Source organism: Orycteropus afer, unplaced genomic scaffold, assembly GCF_000298275.1.
Source record: "Orycteropus afer afer isolate SDZICR_OR568_19922 unplaced genomic scaffold, OryAfe1.0 scaffold00004, whole genome shotgun sequence".
Taxonomy (NCBI): Eukaryota; Metazoa; Chordata; class Mammalia; order Tubulidentata; family Orycteropodidae; genus Orycteropus; species Orycteropus afer.
Window position 1 is genome coordinate 250,244 of NW_006921591.1, and position 18,538 is coordinate 268,781.

Below are 18,538 nucleotides of genomic sequence, written 5' to 3' on the forward strand. Positions count from 1 at the left end.
CGGGTCCTCCAGCCCGCACCTGCCCCCGGGGGCGGAGCGCCGCGTCGCCAACGCAGCCCCAGCCTGTGCCACCGGCAGCTCCAGCCGCGCCGCTCTCCGACAGCCCCCTCCCCGGCGCACCTCCATCCCACGACTCTCGCTAGTTCCCCCTCCTTCTCCACGCGGTCCGTCTGTCCCTCAGCCTGCCCGGAGCCGCGGCGTCTCGCACTTTAGATTCGGGTCGCCGCCGCCCTCGCCGCAGCCTCCAGGATCCTCCGCCCCGCGCCATGGAGCCGGCCGCGGGCAGTGAGCGCTGCAGTCCTCCGGGCCCCCCTGTCCCGCAGCCGCCCCGGGGCCACGCACCCTTGGCCACCAACCCGGCTATGGGCCCGCTGAGCTCTCCAGCTCGCGAGCAGCCGCAGACCGACGAGGAGCGGCAGCTACGGATCAGCGAAAGCGGCCCGTTCAACGACGGGCTGGAGGACCGAGGTGAGCGCGCGCTGCCCTGGCCGCCGCCCCTGCCCGCGCCCCTTCCTGTTGGACCCCACGCGATGAGGGGCTTCTTTGGCGCCCGCCTATCCCCACGGGCAGGTTGGGTCGGGCCGGACGCGGGAGTCGGAGCCTCGGAGCGCGCGGGGGCGCAGAACAGGGATTTCCGCGCGAAGCCGAGGAGAGAAGAGGGCGGCTGCCCCATTTGCCGCTGCCGGCGCCGCTTGTCCAGTGGCTTTTTCCCCGCAATCCCCAGAACAGGGGCTGCCTCCAGGCCGACCTCGGAAAGCCTGCGCCCTCCATGGCGAGCCACAGTCCCTCCAGCGCCCACTGGAAAACTTTACCAGAGAGGTGTTTTTGCTTTCGGAGCCGGGCGCTCCTGGGGGACTGCGGGCCCCGCGCCCCTCGGAGAGGTCTGGGCTCCGTGCGCCCTCCTGTCCTAGCCCTCCAACCCCGGCCCCCGCCTACTCTCCCGGAGAACTTCCCTCTGCGGTTTAGCCTCTCAGTGACTCTTGGCGGCCGCCTGGCTGTCCTCCTTGTCTAAGGACACACGGAGGGGAACGAGCCGGGGTAGGGGCCGCCGCCGGAATTAAGCGCCTTCGGGCAGTTTCCAGCCTTCATATACCCCGGACCCAGGTCAAGGGGGCTACTGTGTGTCCCGCCGTCTGGTGATAGGGGCAGAGAACTGGGACACTTTAGTTTGGGCGGTCAACCTCAGCTGAGTGTCACTGAGACACTAGTGGCTCTGAGCATGTGAGTCCATTCAGAATCCGCCCCTAGGTACTGTCCGGAACCCCACAAACATCCCTCTCCTGAGAGGCCAAATCCTACCTCCCTTCCGACAGCTAAAGCTCTGTTTGAGTTGCCTTCAAAAACAATCAATGGTTCTGCTGAAACCACTTAGTGGCCGGAGCTGCATTCTTGCAACCAGGCCCCTCCGGGAGCCGGCTCATCGCCAACCACCACCAGCTTTTCTTGAAAGCTTTATTTTGTTGGCTGTGGCAGGTTTATCCATTTTAGTCTTAGCAGGTTTCTGCCCTATTCTTAGTATCTCCTGTACGATTTTATTCCGGGTTTAATATTCGGATGCACGATCTCTTTCTTCGTAGAAATTCTGAAGTGCAGCATGTGAAATGGAATGACATGGAAGCGACAAATCCCAGAAAATCGGCAGAGATGCTTGATGAGAATTGGAGTGGCTCCAGTTGCAACGAGTTCTGCACCTATGTTGCAGTTTCTCCTCCAGTTCTCACCCGTAACATAATTAGATTTTATCTTAGAACTGATAATTGGTGACATCACAGCACCCAGCAAAACCTATCAGTTTTGTTAGAGGGGATTTTAGTTATGCTTCTCTCTGCAACTAAGATTGTAGGATTTTAATATTTTATTCCGAAGAAAGAGCCTTGGATTGAGCTTATTTTTGTAGCATTGCGATTGCAGGTCGTCTGTAAAGCTGGCCCATTTCTCCTCACCCCTCAAAATGATAAAAACAAATAGAGGGAAAAAAAGTGTTAGGGTGTATTATTCTTTAGCACCATTTTGTAGTTCATCCTTAAGTGTAAAAAGTCCCACTACATTCATTCTTAAGATTATTTTTCACTTGTCAACTGAATTTCATTTTCCATTATATTATAGCATGAAAGTGTTCACTGTCTGTTCATAAACTCACTATGTGAAAGCCATGTATATCACACACAGCCTCTCTGTTAAGATGAGTCTTGTCCCCCAAAGAGTCCAGTGTCATGTGGCATTGAAAGCTGAAAGTCAGTATGACATTCTTTTGTTTGACCTATTCCTGACTACTAAGAGTTAATAATGCATGTGCCATTTTTATTCCATAAACCAGAAGCTTACCTGGGGAGGTATATTTTAATATATATGTATATTTTTTTCCTTATGGAACTGCATCTTTCCAATATCGATTTTGTATCCTTTGGGCATGGTTCCAGCACTGCTACCTCTTTCCTAATAATGGTGAGAGGTTTCTGGAAGGAGGAAGCCTCAGCAGTTGCCTGCTATTTGTCCCTTTGTCATGCCTGGCTTGCTTTCATGTGGCCCTGAAAAATACTGGTTGTGGGTGGGTTGGGTGTCCTGGTTCTTTACCTATATTTGCCATTCTCTTTGGTCTAACTTCTTTTCTGGCTATCAGAGCTCTGTTGCAGACTGCATCTAATTGCCATCAAAAGTTGCTTTATTATCTAGTATTTTGAGGTTTTGGTCTGTTCCTGGAAACCTAGCTAGCTCATAATGTCACCAACTGCAGTGCTGTTGGCCAAGCCTGTAGTTTAGGGAGCAAAAGTTTGTAGTCCAGGGTGCCTAATCTCACTGTCAGGGACTAAACACACACAAGATAGGCCAAGTTGGTCTTAGGAATTTTGTCCCTCAGATTCAGTATTCACTTTTTTCCCCACAAGTGTTTTCATATCATCCTGTCCCAAGTCTTAGGACCTGGCCTAGCCTTAGAGATTTTTATGCTTCACCATTTCCCACTACTTCCCCATCTAATGAAAAAATTCCCTTTGTTTTATAACATCTAAGCTTGACCAGCTCTTAAAAGAAAACAATTGGAACAAATTCATAGTAGTATGCAAATAACTGATGGCGTCAACCTCCCCACAGACATTTGAATTTCCAAAAAACAGAGGTCATTCCTTCATTACCCATTGCTGTCTAGTCCATTCTGACTCCTAGTGACCTTATAGGAAAGAGTGGAACTGGCCCATAGGGTTTTTGAGGCTGTGATCTTTATGGAAACAGACTGCCAAGTTTTTCTCCTGCTGAGTGACTGGTGGGTTCAAATCAATGACCTTTTGGTTAGCAGCTAAATGCTTAAGCACTGTGACACCAGGGCTCCTATATTTCTCCATTAGTACAACCATTATGCTTGGTGCCATAGTGCCTAAGGCATTTGACTGCTAACCAGAAGCCTGGTGGTTCAAACCCACTAGCCACTCCTCGGAAGGAGGATTGGGCAGTGTATTTCCTTAGTGATACCACTTTGGAAACCCAAGGAGGGGTTGCTGTGAGGCAGATCCGACTCCATGGCAGTGAGTTTGGTTTTTGCTTTTGGTAGTTGCAAATATGTGAAATTTGATTGAGTGTTAGAAATTTGAATGTGGAGGTCAACTGTGGGTAGGGAGGACCCAACCACTTGCAACCACTTGCAAATCTGAAGTATGCCCTAGCTTCCTTAGACTGTTCTGCCTCTCTGGAATGCTTCTCCTCTCCCTTTGAAGTGCAATTTCCTGAAGGCTTTAGAAATTCTCACTGCATCTCCATGGCTTGTGAGTGTGTATGTGCAGAAGTGTAGGGAACCATGTGTGGACCGTACATTATAAACTGAGTCTTTGTAGTTGCAGAGAGATCACTCTTTCCCCTCACTTCTCTTTGAGGAGTAAAAAGTTTTCCATTCTTGGTAGCTGCTATTTTTTTAGAATGGAAAACCAGGGAGAAATAAGCAAAGGTTGGATAGACATGGAAAAGTTCCTCCCTTCTTGGATAATTTTCCTATAGGACATACTCCATTTTTTAATTTTAATTTTTATTTTTAAAATTTCATGGGGAGGCACATACAGGATCAGATCTGAGGGAGAACTCCATCCCTACTGCTGTGAGGACTTAAGTGCCATCTTAGCTGGGCAGCCCAGTCCATGCCTGCTGCCGTCTGACACTCCTTCATGTGAGTCTGGCCCATAGGCATGTATCCTGGCCTGTGTGGTCAGAGACTAGTCGATTGTGGGAACTGGCTGGCATTGCAAGGGGGAAAAAAATGTTAGATGGCAAACAGAAAATCAAGATCATCTTCATTCCTCTTGGAAAATAAAATCTACAAAGAATGTTGCTTTTCCCCCTAATGGAGAAACGTCTTGGGAATATTGTTGTCAAAACATCCAGCAAATGAGTTGTTTATTTGAGTCCAGTACTTAAATGTTACAGCCTCGCCTCCTTCTGAAAATCAATGGCCAGGATGAAAGAGAGATTTTTATATCATTTGGGAAAAGAGGAATACATTACTGAGGGGTGTGTAGGAACTGTTCATTTTAGGTTGTGGCTGTAACTGGAGAAACAGGTGACCATAATTGAAAATTAGGATGGGATGTTTTCCGGCAACTGAGAGAAGTAGACAAAGGGGCATGCTGTATTTTAATTTGAAATCATTTTTATCTAGTGAAGAATGTGCTGGAGAGGTTTTCCTTTTCTTACCCAAGTGCATGTATTGAAGAAGGTTTGGAGAGAATTTTACAGCTAGGTGAGGGAGATGATATTTGTACCTACCTTTTATAATCTCATCTGCCTCCTTTGATCTTAGGTAAGACTATAGGTTTCAATTAATTAAAATGTCTGAGCTATGAACTGGGCTCACTAAGCAACCATTCTTGATATTCTCTCTTGTTTTATTCTGGAGTTGTTCAGGAATCCTTAAGTCTAGGTAAGAAACAGAACTGAGAAATTTTAACAGGATCCTTGATGTAATTTTTGAACAGCATTCCATTTTTGGCAGCCAGACCCTTACTGTGATGTCTGTTTATTCAAATGCTATGTAGGTGTGGAATGTCACATGCTAGGTGATATTTTATGCATGTGTCCCTAAGCTTCCAATGTTGTTGTTATGTGCCATCGAGTCAAACCCGACTCATAGCGACCCCTCCTTGGGTTTCCGAGGCAGTATCACTATGGAAGTAGGATTGCCCAACCTTCCTTCCGAGGAGTGGCTGGTGGGTTTGAACCGCCAGTCGTCTGGTTGGCAGGCAAGTGGCTTAGCCACTATGCTACTCCTTAATCATTTGGAATTGTTGAGATGAGGGTTCTAAACCTCTGAAAGTATCTTATGGGTGCAGATAATATAAGAAACTCCTGTTTACGTAGAATGTGTGACTGAGGATTTGGTTTTCTGTGCAACTAAGGGATGCCATCTATGATATATTTTCAAAGGAGAAGAAAAAATGTAAATCAATCATAGTGAAGATGGTTTAGTTTTTGACCCAAGGTATTTGAAGCTTGGGCATTGATTGCCTCAGAGGCATCATGTATTTCTGTTGTCAAAGACTCTCATTTTGAAGGGGTAGGAGACCAGGTAGGTCTTACACATGACTTGCCTGGGAAGCTATCTGCAATTTTAGCAGGTTTATCCCACTTTAATATTCTAAGACATTTTGACAGGTGCTTGATACAAAGGGTAGATACTATAGGGCAGGGAGGGGAGGGAAGAAATGGTCCTTTCCTAATTGTATTGAGGAGCAATGAGGACATTTGTATTCTATGATGACTCATTGCTTTGGGTAAAAGCAAAACCCCATGTATCAGTTGGGACTGCAGTATTGGATCAATGCAAATTGATGTCCAACTCAATGTGGGCAAGTTGTGCTGTGTTCCTAACAGAGAAGCTCATTGTAAATAGCAGCACCCATTGGAATGCTCCTTAGAAGTGAGCATGGCCACACTTTGTCTCTCATACTTTGGTCATATTGTCTGAAGAAGGACATTGTGCTGGGTAAAGTAGAGTGTGAGCAAAAAGAGGAAGACCCTCAATGAGATGGACTGACACAGTGGGTGCAATAATGGGCTCAAGCATGGCAATGATTGCGAGGATGGCGACTGGGTAGTGTTTTGTTCTGTTGTAAATAGGGTTGCTGTGAGTCAAAACCAACCTGACAGCACCTAAAAACAATACCTGAGCTGAGTTAAACAGAGGCTAAGGAATGAGCTGGGTGACACTTGAGGGAGTGGTTTTTATGTTGTTCTATAGAGGACAGCTGCTTGTTACCGTGCAAGAATTGTGGTCGTTAGCTCCCATTGAGTCAGCCCCTGACTCATGATGATTTCATGAGCAATGGAACAAAATGCTGCCTGGTCTGTGCCATCCCTATGATTGGCTGTGGATTGGACCTTTGTGATCCATAAGGCTTTCATTGGCTGGTTTTCAGATGTAGATCACCAGGCCTTTCTTCCTAGTTTGTCTTAGTTTGGCAGCTCCTATGAAATCTAGTTTAGCATCATAGCAACACACAGTGCATGAAGGTACATTGGCCAGGAATCGACCCCAGCTCTTCCACAGGCAAGGCAAGAATGCTACCATTGAATCACCAGTGTACACTTGCTCTGTATTGTCAGAGCTTATGATTTTTCAAGGGATTCCAGAAACCTTGACTGTAAGGCAAAATCTTCTAATTATTAAAACAGTGTGGGCCAAACAAAACACATGTTGGCCTGTCAGTTTGCAATCCTTGGATAAGAAATTGTAGTTCTGGCTGTGGGTTTCTTAATAAGGGCATGTCTCACTTCCTTTTCTCCTTGTTTTTGCCAGGCTTGCTAGAAAGCAGCACCCGACTAAAACCTCATGAAGCCCAGAACTACAGAAAGAAGGCATTATGGGTGTCCTGGTTCTCCATTATTGTCACACTGGCCCTTGCGGTGGCTGCCTTTAGTGAGTATCAGGAGTCTTGCCGATCGATCTGTGCTGGTGTTGCCTGTTTTCTTCTCTAACTCCTGTGGGATGCTCTTTTGCTTTTAGTTGACTATTATTGATGAGTAAATTTTTGTAGATGGCTGGGTAGTCAGGTTACTTATAAATTAGTAAAATGGCTTCTCTCTGCAAAGGGAAGGGGATAGTGCAGAAGAACTGGAGAGTGGTACTGAGAGCGTTGGCTCTTATCAGTATGCGGATTTGTGGAAGTAGATTCTGGCTGCCAGCTGAATAGTGAAAATATTCTCTTGGTGGAATGCCTTCAGCTTGGGCTGACATGCGACAAATATATATCCTTGGGATTCGTGTTTTGAGCCGCATGCAGCCAGATGAATGAAATGTTGCAGTGCATCCTCTCTGTCCCTGTATATCTGTGTGAGGTTTGGCAGAAAATCATATTCAAATTTTAATGAAGGAAAAATAGTAGGGTCCTCTCTCAGGGTTTCAGTGGCCCTGGAAACAAAAACAGTTATAATAATAATAATAATGTAAAATGAGAATATTGAAAAATTTGTGCCCAGGGATAATCCTATTTGGGGTTTAGGAAGCCCCATGATGTGTATTTTCTCACCTAAAATTTGCAAAGCCTATAGAAATGTACATATGATATTTATTTTTGTTAATCATGCAGTGATTCACAAGCCTAAGCTATGATGTTTAGTATAGCTCAACCTCCTTAGAAACCATGATGTTTTTTATGCTGGGGAAAAAAGGAATATATTTTGTGAATTTTGTAATTAATTTATTACCTTAGCAGAAAGATTTATATTCGAAGTCACAAGAATCATAGAGGGTGTCTCATGTGACAACACTCAGAGCAGGGGAGAAGGGCTGTGTCAACTGGAAGATGTGACTATGTATGTGAGTGTGTGCATTGTTTAAAATTCTATTCTGCACTGTTGGCCCTGCTGCTTGAAGTTGGTGTTGGCTCCCAAGAGGGAATATTAGAATTTGACTAAATGCTCCCGGTGAAACAGGGAATTACTTGAAGCAATTTATGTTGGAAACACTGTACCATTTTGTGGCTCTAAAATAGCCAAACATTTAGAAGCAGAGGATAATGCATTTCAGGGATAACCATTTACCAATGAGCCAGAAATCTAATTCAGGGAATTCTGACTCCTGAAAGTAACTGCTCTTTCCCCTCTCCCCCTTTTTTTATGCTGAAACAAGAATAATAAGCCATTCCTGTCCCTGGAGGATAATTTGGTTGTGATGGCTGGTGGTGGACTCTGGATCAGACACTGTAATTTACATATGTAAAGAAAGAGGAATCTAATGAAGGGAGTTGATTTACAAACAGAACAATAGTTATTCATACATGTCCATGTGCCTAATAAGGCCCTTATGACTTTATCAGGTGGGTATCTGATTGAGGACTTGGGAATAATATTACATTTGATGTATTTGAGTCTCAAAATGGGCAAAAATTATGAGGAAATTTTGGTTTTACATGTTATGCCTGGTCATTTGGCTGTCTTGAAAATGTACCATTTTCTTTAATGGAAAAGACTTGCATGTTACACACAGATACAGAATGTTGCTTTATGGAAAGGGTTCCTTTCTTTCTTTTTTTATGATTATTTTACTTTGTTGTATCAAGTATTTAATTTAAATCCTAAAACTTCTTGCCTCCAAAATGTTGCCCTTGGCATATAATATTATGATGTTATATTCTATAGTACATTCAGTTTGTTCCCAAGTTGCTTTCAAGTTGCTCTGGTTTAGTTAAAACAAAAAATGTAGAAGACAAATTATATTCCCCCATCTTAACAACAGAGTAATTTTATTGTATATATGTGTGTATGTGTTTCACATTTTAAACCCTTGAGGTAGTCTTTGATTATGTTGTTAGTGTGGTTGGATTTATACCTTTAGCTTCCTAAATATGTTTGTATTATGAAATATTTAAAATCCTTCCTAAAACATTATTTATATATTTATCAGGCTTTTGTGCAATCCTTTTCATAGTATTGAATGGAAATAAAATCAATAGGGATTAAACAATATAGGGGGACCTTTCAAATTATTTTTAAATTGGTGTCTAAAGAAAAACTCTGTGTTTCAGAAATGACAATAAGCATATATTCTTAAATTGTCACAAGGAGCTCCAGCCTTACTGTTCAAGCGGGTAGTTGACAGAGAGATGAGATGGAATGGCTTGGTGATTTTCTGCAGGGGATATAGTTAGGTTGAAAAAAATTAGTATTTTTAAGAGAACTGCTGTAGAATTACTATGTGCAATGCTTTGGCAAGGTAGAGATGTCTTTGGAGTGGGAGTGTGTGTGTGTTGGGAAGGGGGTTGAAGAGAAGACAGTTGTATTTGTGATCATATCTTCTTTCCACTGCTGGATGGTAAATTCTCTTGGGCAGAAAGACCATCTCATCCTTGCATGGAATCAGTACTCAAAATTGTTAAGTGAATGAACTGAGAGATTTTTTTAAAAAAATTATATATATATAAAACTCATTGCCATCAAGTTGATTCTGACTCATAGAGATCCCCATTGGGTTTCCAAAGCAGTAAATCTTTATGGAAATAGATTGCCCTGTCTTCCTTTTGTGGAGTGGCTGATGGGTTTTAATCGCAACTTTCTAGTTAGCAGTCAAATGTCTCACGCACTGTGTCACCAGACATATGTGTGTGTGTGTGTGTGTGTGTATGTATATGTATATATGTGTGTGTGTGTGTGTGTGTATATATATATATACGTTGTTGTTGTTGTTGTTATGTGCCGTTGAGTCAAACCCGACTCATAGTGCCCCCTCCTTGGGTTTCCGAGGCAGTATCACTATGGAAGTAGGATTGCCCAACCTTCCTTCCGAGGAGTATATATATATATATATAGTTGGGTGGAGGGGAAATAATTCACAGAAAATGATAAATTTTATCTAAAGGTTTGTTTAGGTACCAGTCTTAGCTAAGTCTCAGTTTTTAAACAATTAAAAAAGTTTATGAGATAATTGAATCTTTATGGCCATTCTCTTGCTAACAGCAGTGTCTTGGAGTCATATCTGCTGGTGTCAGGTGGAACTCTTATCTTTACCTTCTCAACCTCCGTTTTCCACTTATCATAGATAATGATTTTCAGCTCAACATTTTCTGAAGAAATGCTGTCCTCTCTTTTGTTTTTGGAAATGAGGGTAATGGATATGTTTAAATTAGGGGGACACCTCTTATACCTCAGTCAACTGGAAAGATTCATATTTTTGTGTAGTATATACTTTGTAGATAAAGACTTACCTATTACCTGCAGTAAGCTTCAGGTATTCAGGTATGCAGTGTTTTCTCGGCTTACAGACTCAAAAAGACCTAATGGTAAAACTAGCCTAGGTCGGTGTTACTGAGTTATTTGTGATAAGTCAGTTACGTATATAACTAGTATGCTTGACATTCATGTGTCTATATAATTGGAAAAATTAGGTGAACATTCAAAGTTTGTGATGAGTTCATGAGCTTTGAAAGGGATGTGAACTATTTTTGATAATCTTTGGTAATGTAATGATTGCAGACATGTTTAAATGCTGATATAGAACCAGATGGTAACTCATCTTGAACATTTCGGAGAGAGCCCTACTTTGGTTTTAAAACTGGTTCTGTTTATAATTGGTAGGCAGCATAGAAAATGGCAATCTTGTTATGACCAAATGTTTAAAAAAAAAAAAAAAACTGTATTAATAATGAAGCTGGAAGAGAACAGAAGTTCTTTTTCAGAACTCAATGTTTTGACATTGATGTCTTTGTTAGGATGATTTAGGAAAATGCATTCTGACTCTGCTTTTGAGGTCTGAATGAGTGCAAGTTAATTTTTAGACACTCAATACATGTTCTGTGGGAAATGAAGATAAATTTGAAGCATTCTCAAGGGAAAACCTTTCCTAAGATACACAGCTCCATTAAAAAAAAAAAAAAAATTCTCCAAGCCTACATCTTTTCAGCAAAAGCTTTCTCAAAAATTTAATGAATTGGTAGATTTAAGAATTGGAAAAATCTCTGGAAGGAGTGATTTTCTTTTTCTGGGTAGAGATTTTAAAATAAATTATTTGATTTTACTGTAAACTCTTAAACCTTAGAAATGGTAGAAAATGGGTACTTATCCTTTTTATTTTTAAGTTGAGAGGCTAAGCCTTAGGAGATAGATAAAATGAAGTTAAACTGAGCAGAAAATGTCTGAGAACTTTCTTAAATATTCTCTCAACTGATACATTGTGAGATGAAACCACGTGCATAAGGCCCTCCAGTGTCTTTCTGTTTCCCTAAGCCTAATACCTGGTTGTGGTGTTATCAGTTAACCAGTGTTAACATGCTTGGATGCTAACTGGAAGGTTGGAGTTCAAGTCCACCCAGAGGCACTTTGGAAGAAAGGCTTGGTGATCTACTTCCGAAAAATCAGCTACTGAAAATCCTCTGGAGTCCAGATCTCCACTCACACTCATGAGCTTGCCCTCAGTTGGAGTCAACTTGATAGCCACTGGTTAACTGTAACACCTAATTTTTTACAATGGCCTAAATATCCAGCCTTACTGGGCCTTTGTCTACCTTTCTCAGATACACTGGATTACTTTTCTTTAAAACCAGAGTATATGCCCTTCAGCCAAGCTCATCTTCTCATAGATGGCCACATGGCTAAGTCTTTCTTCACAGGTCACCTCCGCAGAGAAACCACACCAACCACTTGGTCTCATCCCCCCAGAGCAGTTTCTCTCATTGTACTGCTATTTTCTTCATCATAGTTCTTCCTTTGTGCTCAGGGCATCTTCCGTCTATTACATAATGAGCTTTGTGAGGTCCTTGTCTCTTGTGCCAGGTCCCTAAGATGATGCTTTATCCCTCAATTATTTCAGTGAACCAAAGACTCAAAAGTTCATCTTACATTTTAATGTTAGAATGATCCTTTGTGTATATAGCTGGTCTTGTATTCATTTGTACTGAAAACAGCAGTGTATGCACATTATAAAAATTCACAGGACCAAAGAAACACAGTGCAAATTTCTACCCCATGACAAACCCTCTCTTCTAGTCCTGGTTCCCCAGAGACAGGCTTTGTTACCCGTGCTTTGTGTGTCCTTCCAGCTGTATTCTTTGCATGGAAAAGCCGAGGTATGGTGCACATATGGATATACCCCTCAGTTATGACTTATGTCAGAGGTGTTATCTTATCCTTGTTGGTCTTTTAAACAGCACAAGCCTTTCACAAGCTGCTGTTCTCCTTGTTTTGTACAAAGAGGAATGGATGGAGAGAATTTTCAAGAACAAAATTTCCCAATGAACTTCTGTCTGTTGCCAGTGAATAGGTCCCCAGTGAGGGTTGTGGGCAGGAAGTTCGAGAGCCACATCCTGATGGTGTCAGTGGGATAACTTGCCTCTCATGAGTGTGCTTAGTTAGTGATAACTACAAACTTTTGCTTCCTAGAGGTGGAAACCAGGAGGAGGAGCAGGCAGCAATGTAATTTGGGGATCTCACCCTGATGCATCTCCCTGCCTTGAAGAGCTTCCTTCATACCCTCTATAATGTCATCAAAGATTCTGAGCCTATCACGTACCCACCCCTGCACTGCTAGGTCACGGAGGGCACTCAAAGTACAGTAGGATTTTAGCTAGGCCCCTCTGCTTACTGTGAGGAGCTCTCATGTCTCACCCCAGCTTTTTGGCTGGCTGTGTCTCCTCCCGGCTTCCACAGTGAAGTTTACTTGAGCCCACACATGCTTCCTGTGGCTCCTAAAATGCTACTTCTGGCTCTTGGCCCATGTTCACACACCAGCTCTTCCCTTGGTCTCAGATGCCTTTGTTCATGATCCCACCACCTTTTTCCTAGGTACATTTCATATATCCAGCAATATGCATATCCAGAGCCACCTCTTCCAGGAAGCCCTGGCCTCCAGGCCAGTGGAAATGCCCCTTTGTTTCCCGTTGCCTGATGGGCATGCGTCAGTCAACCTTTGGCACAGTACTTCTATCGGTACTTGTTTGCTCTCTGTAATAATATAAACTTCTCAGGAGCAGGGCCCCATTTTCTTCAGTCCCATCTCCCAGTCCCTAAAACAGTTGGCACTCAGAGATGGGTTGAAGGACTGAAGTAGGTTTTTACCTCTTCCTGCTGAAGCTACCGTGATTAAAGTAGGTTGAGATGTATGTTTGCAATAAAGATCCAGAACAAAGGAATACCAGCTTTTTCAAGTGCATGGGAACAATGGGGAAAGCTGCAATTCAGATATTTCAGCTTTGTAAATAGCCAAGAGACAGGAGCCCATTCTCTCCCTCGCCTTCTTCTTTCTCCTTCAGTCTCCTCTCCTTCTGCTCCTCTAGCCTCAATCCCTGACAGAAGGATCCAGGGTTCTATTGACAGGACTCGCTGGCCGCTATTGGCAGAGCATGTCTTCCTGAGTGTCCACGCTCACAATGAGCTGCTGTTTCTAACCCTGCGAAGGGGAGGGAGTCTCGGCAGCTGCTTGTGAGTTCTGCCCCTGTCTCAGTGCAATACAGCACTTAATTAAAAGCGTGGCTAGGGCACATTAGCACGAGGGTGTTCTTGTCACACAGCTGTGGTGGTGACACAGGGGAGTTGAGTGGTGAGCCCTACCTGGGCTCATCCACTTGCCCCTCCTTGCTTGGGCCCTGGAATCTCTGTCAGGTAACAGGCAGGCTCCCCTTGGGAAATTTTGGGAGGATTTTCTCCATTGCCACTCAGTGTCTTTCCAGGTAGATTTGCTACCCAGTTAGACAAGAGTAGGTTTTCTGGTCTACTTATATTTCAGTGCTGTGATTTGGTCCTCTGGGAATTGCCTTTTAAAGGTAAATTTTTGGTGTAGCTACTCCTTGACAAGAGCCTACTTCCCCACTGTCCTGTGCTATGGGCTGAGAGGTAGGAGTATTGAGATGTGTTGGAAGTAACAGATGAAGACAGAGGAGGGACAAAACTACTTCTTCATAAAGGCAGCTGTTCCTTACTTCTCATTGTCTTCAATGCATCCCTCTTTCCTGTTGGTTAATGTGCTCATCTAGTGCTTAGTGAGTGCCTGTCAGGTAAAGCACTGTGCTGGATGCCACAGACTACATCAAGAAGCAGAACAATCTGCCCCCTCTAAGAGCTCAGGTTTAAATGGGCAGGAGGACTTTATAGATGTCAGAATAGATGACAGAGTAAGGGAGTAGATTATTCTCGTTGTTAGGTGCTATTGAGTCAGTTTTGACTGATGGCAACCCTATGTACAACAGAATGAAACACTGCCCAGTCCTGCACCACGCTCACAACCATTGCTGTGTTTGAGCCTATTGTTGCAACCACTAGGTCAATCTATCTCGTTGAGCATCTTCCTTTTTTTTTTTTTTGCTGGCACTTCACTTTACCAAGCATGATGTCTTTATCTAGGGACTAGTCAGGAATTTTATTTCACTTGGATCCACAATTAACACCTATGGAAGCAGCAGTCAAGAAATCAGATGTGGTATTGCACTGGGAAAATGTGCTGCAAAAGACCTCTTTAAAGTGTTAAGAAGCAAAGATTTCACTTTGAAGACTAAGGTGTGCTTAACCCAAGCCATAGTATTTTCAATTGCCTCATATACCTGTGAAAGCTGAACAATGAGTATGGAAGACTGAAAAAGAATTGATGCTTTTGAACTGTGGTGTTGGTGAAGAATACTGAAAATACCATAGATTGCCAGAACAAATCTGTCCTGGACGAAGTGCAGCTGGAATGCTCCTTGGAAGGGAGAATGGCCAGACTTTGTCTCACCTATTTTGGTCATGTTGTCAGAAGGGACCATTCCCTGGAGAAGGATATTCATGCTTGGTGAAGTGGAGGATCAGTGATAAAGGGGAAGACCCTCAAGAAGATGGATTGACACAATGGTGGCAACAATAGATTCAAGTATAGCAAGGATTGTGAGGATAGTACGAGACTGGGCGGTATTCTGTTCTGTTGTACATAGGGTTGCTATGAGTTGGAGCCAACTCAATGGCACCTAACAACAACAACAGTCCCTTCTGATGCTATGTCCAAAGTAAGTGAGATGATGTCTTGCTATCTTCTATTCTAAGGAGCATTATGGCTATACTTCTTCCAAAACAGATTTAAGGAAGGAGGCTAGAGAACTTGAAAACTCTTACCCCATTAGATATACAGGGATGTTGGATAAAGAGCATCACTGATTTGTCTGAGTAAAAGGAGTCTTCATCCCTCAGTAACCCATTCCTTCCCAAAAAGATGAGATGAAAATCAGATGTACCAATTCAGAAGCCAAGACTGCTGTAGGGTAGGAGTAGAGGAAAGTGCTCATCTCATAAAAGGGGCTTAGTTTATCATGTCCAGCACCAGTCAAGTAGATGAAGGTCAGATCACCAGGATACATTAAATGCCTTTAAAGGACTTAACGTTCAGTGAAAGGTTAGATCAGAATAAAAACATCCACCAGACAAGGAAGACAAAATTGAAAAACCAAACCAGTTGCAATCAAGTTGATTCTGACTCAGAAACCCCATGTGTGCTGAGTAGAACTGTGCTCCATGAGGTTTTCATGGCTGTGACCTCTTGGAAGCAGATATTCAATCTCTCTTCCAAAGGTGGCTCTGGGTGCACTTGAACTGCTAACCTTTCAATTAGTAGTTGAGCACTTATCCCTTTGCACCACCCAGGAACCAGGAAGAAACTTCCTCTCCATGGGGTGAAGGGTACTATAGAAGAAACTTATCTCTCCATGGGGTGAAGATGGAGAAGACTTCCACTAGAATGCGAAACCATGAGGCTGACCCTCATAGACATTTGTGTTTGGAATTTTCATAGGTCAGGGAAATGGACTCAGTCTCTGAGATTTACTGCAAGATGTTTATTTGGGGTGAAAGGTGGGACAGGTTCTGAGGAATACCACCCATAAGGGATCAAGGGAAGCAGGATTGGACAAACAGAGACATTGAACTGCAATGCTGTTGCCTCAGAGGCTTATCCATAAGGCGCTATGGTAGCCCTTCAGAGTTGTCCAGTTGAGGCAACAGGGCTGGACCAGTCATTGGTGTGGCCTGCCCCAGGGAGGGGTGTACTCTTAGCACAGGCAATCTCTTCATTAGAGGGCAATTCCAGGAGAAGGCTGCAGCTGTGAACCATCAGCAGCCCTCTCTCTCTGCGACTGGGAGAATGAGTGCCAAAGTCCTGAAGGGGGTGGGGATCCAGGAGTTTATAATACCCACTTAGTCTGGGAACCATTAAGATGAGAAATTAACATGAACATGGACCTAGGTTTGAAATACACCAGTAGCACCTCAAAGAAACAAGTGTGTTACCTCAGCAAAGTCCAGCCCAGAGATAAAGTCTAACATTAGAAAGGCCCTGAGGAAAGAATCCACCATGATTAAGAGTCATGCAAGCAGCATGATTAGAACTCAAATTCAGGATAAGAGATTTATCTGACAAAATGTGAAAGATAAATATATTTAATATGAGATAATAAAAAATGTCTAAACCTATGAAAGGAAAAGACATTGAAAAAAGTAATTGGAAAATAACCAAATAAATACATTGCTACTTTTATTGAAGACATGGATTTATTGCTAAAAAGGTTAAGAGTAACAGTAGTCCTGCTTTCTCTCCCCCCTTGGTCACTTCCTAGTAACCATTGTTACTTCTTCTAGCTCATTTTATTTACTCTGATGACATTAACAAAGCAAAAGGCCATTAAAAAGACAGGAAGGAAAGAAAAGACCAAAATGGATGTCACAAGAGGCTCTGAATCTTGCTCTTGAACTCAGAGCAGCTAAAGCAAATGGAAGAAATGATGAAGTAAAAGAGCTGAACAGAAGATTTCAAAGGGTGATTTGAGAAGAGAAGTAAAGTATTATAATGAAATATAATAATGAAGAAGAAGTAAAGTATTATAATGAAATGTGCAAAGACGTGGACTTAGAAAACAAAAAGGAAAGAACATGGTTGGCATTTCTCAAGCTGAAAGAACTAAAAAAATTCAAGCATTAAGCTGCAACACTGATTCTATGGGGGGAAATATTGAATGACACAGGAAGCATCAAAGGGAGATTACACAGCCACTGTACTAAAAAGAATTGGTCAATGTTCAGTCATTTCAGGAGGTAGCACATGGTCAAGAACCTATGGTATTGAAGAAAGAAGTCCAGTCTTCATTGACAGCATTGGCAAAAAAGCAGGGCTCTAGGAATTGACAGAATACCAATTGAAATGCTTCAACAAAAGGATACAATATTGGAGGTGCTTACTTGTCTATGCCAAGAAATTTGGCCATGGACTGGAAGAGACCCATATTCATGCCCACTCCAAAGAAAGGTGATCCAACAAAATGCAGAAATTATAGAACACTATTATTAATATCACATGCAAATAAAATCTTGCTGAAGGTAATTCAAGAATGATTACACCTGACCACTGACAGGAAACTGCCAGGAATTCAAACTGGATTCAGGAGAGCATGTGGAATGAGGGATATCAGTGCTGATGTTGAAGAATCTTGGCTCAAAGCAGAGAATACCAGAAAGATGTTATATTGAGTATGCAAAGGCATTTGACTGTGAATTGTAACAAATGATGGATAACACTGCAACAAACGAGAATTCCAGAACAGTTATTTGTGCTGAGGAACATGTACTTAAACCAAGAGGCAGTTGTTTGAACAGAACAAGGGGGATACTTGCATGGTTTAAAATCAGGAAGACTGTGTGTCAGGGTTGTATCCTTTCATTATACTTATATAATCTGTATGTTGAGCAAATAATCTGAGACACTGGACTATATGAAGAATGCAGCATCAGGATTGGAGGAAGACTCATTAAATACCTGTAATATGCAGATGACAAAACTTTGTTGAAATTTAAGATGACTTGAAGCAGTTATTGATAAAGATCAAAGACTTCAGCCTTCAGTATAAATAACATAAAGAAAACAAAAATTCTCACAACTGGACCAATAAGCAACATCATGATAAATGGAGAAAAGATTGAAGTCGGCAAGGATTTAATTTTACTTCGATCCACAATCAATGCCCATGAGGGCAGCAGTCAAGAAAGCAAATGACATATTGCATTAGAAAAAACTGCTGAAACATGTCTCTTGAAAGTGTTAAAAAGCAAAGATGTCACTGTGAGGACTAAGATGCCTTGACCCTCTCAAGCTCACCCAAGCTGGACAATGAATAAGGAAGACTGGATCTCTAGTGGCATAGGCCTTAGGCACTTGACTGCTAACCGGAAGGCTGATCATTCAAACCCATCAGCCACTTCTTGGTTGGGCAATCTACTACTGTAGTGATACCACCTCGGAAACCCAAGGAGGGGTTGCTATGAGTTGGACCAAACTCGATAGCAGTGAGTTTAGGAGAAGAGTTGATGCCTTTGAATTATGGTGTTGGTGAAGGGTAGTAAATAAACCATGGACTGTGAGAAGAATGAACAAATCGGTCTTGGAAGAAGTAGAGCCAGAATGCTCCTTAGAAGTGAGAATAGCAAGACTTTGTCTCACATATTTTGGGCATGTTATCAGGAGGAACCAGTTCCTGGAGAAGGACATCATGCTTGGTAAAGAAGAGGGCCAGTGAAAAAGAGGAAGGCTTTTCTTTAAAAGAAAAAAAAAATAATTTTTTTTTTT

At 42.6% G+C, this 18,538-nt stretch overlaps 1 protein-coding gene across 1 annotated transcript in view; it reads left to right on the forward strand.

Moving 5' to 3' along the window:
• The first annotated feature begins 266 nt into the window (after positions 1 to 266).
• Positions 267 to 18,538, forward strand: part of TMEM163 (transmembrane protein 163) — a 397,067-nt gene continuing 378,795 nt past the window's right edge. The window contains exons 1-2 of the mRNA XM_007937577.2: positions 267 to 468; positions 6,776 to 6,895. Coding sequence (XP_007935768.1) covers positions 267 to 468; positions 6,776 to 6,895 — 322 coding nt within the window. The remainder of the gene's footprint in view (positions 469 to 6,775; positions 6,896 to 18,538) is intronic.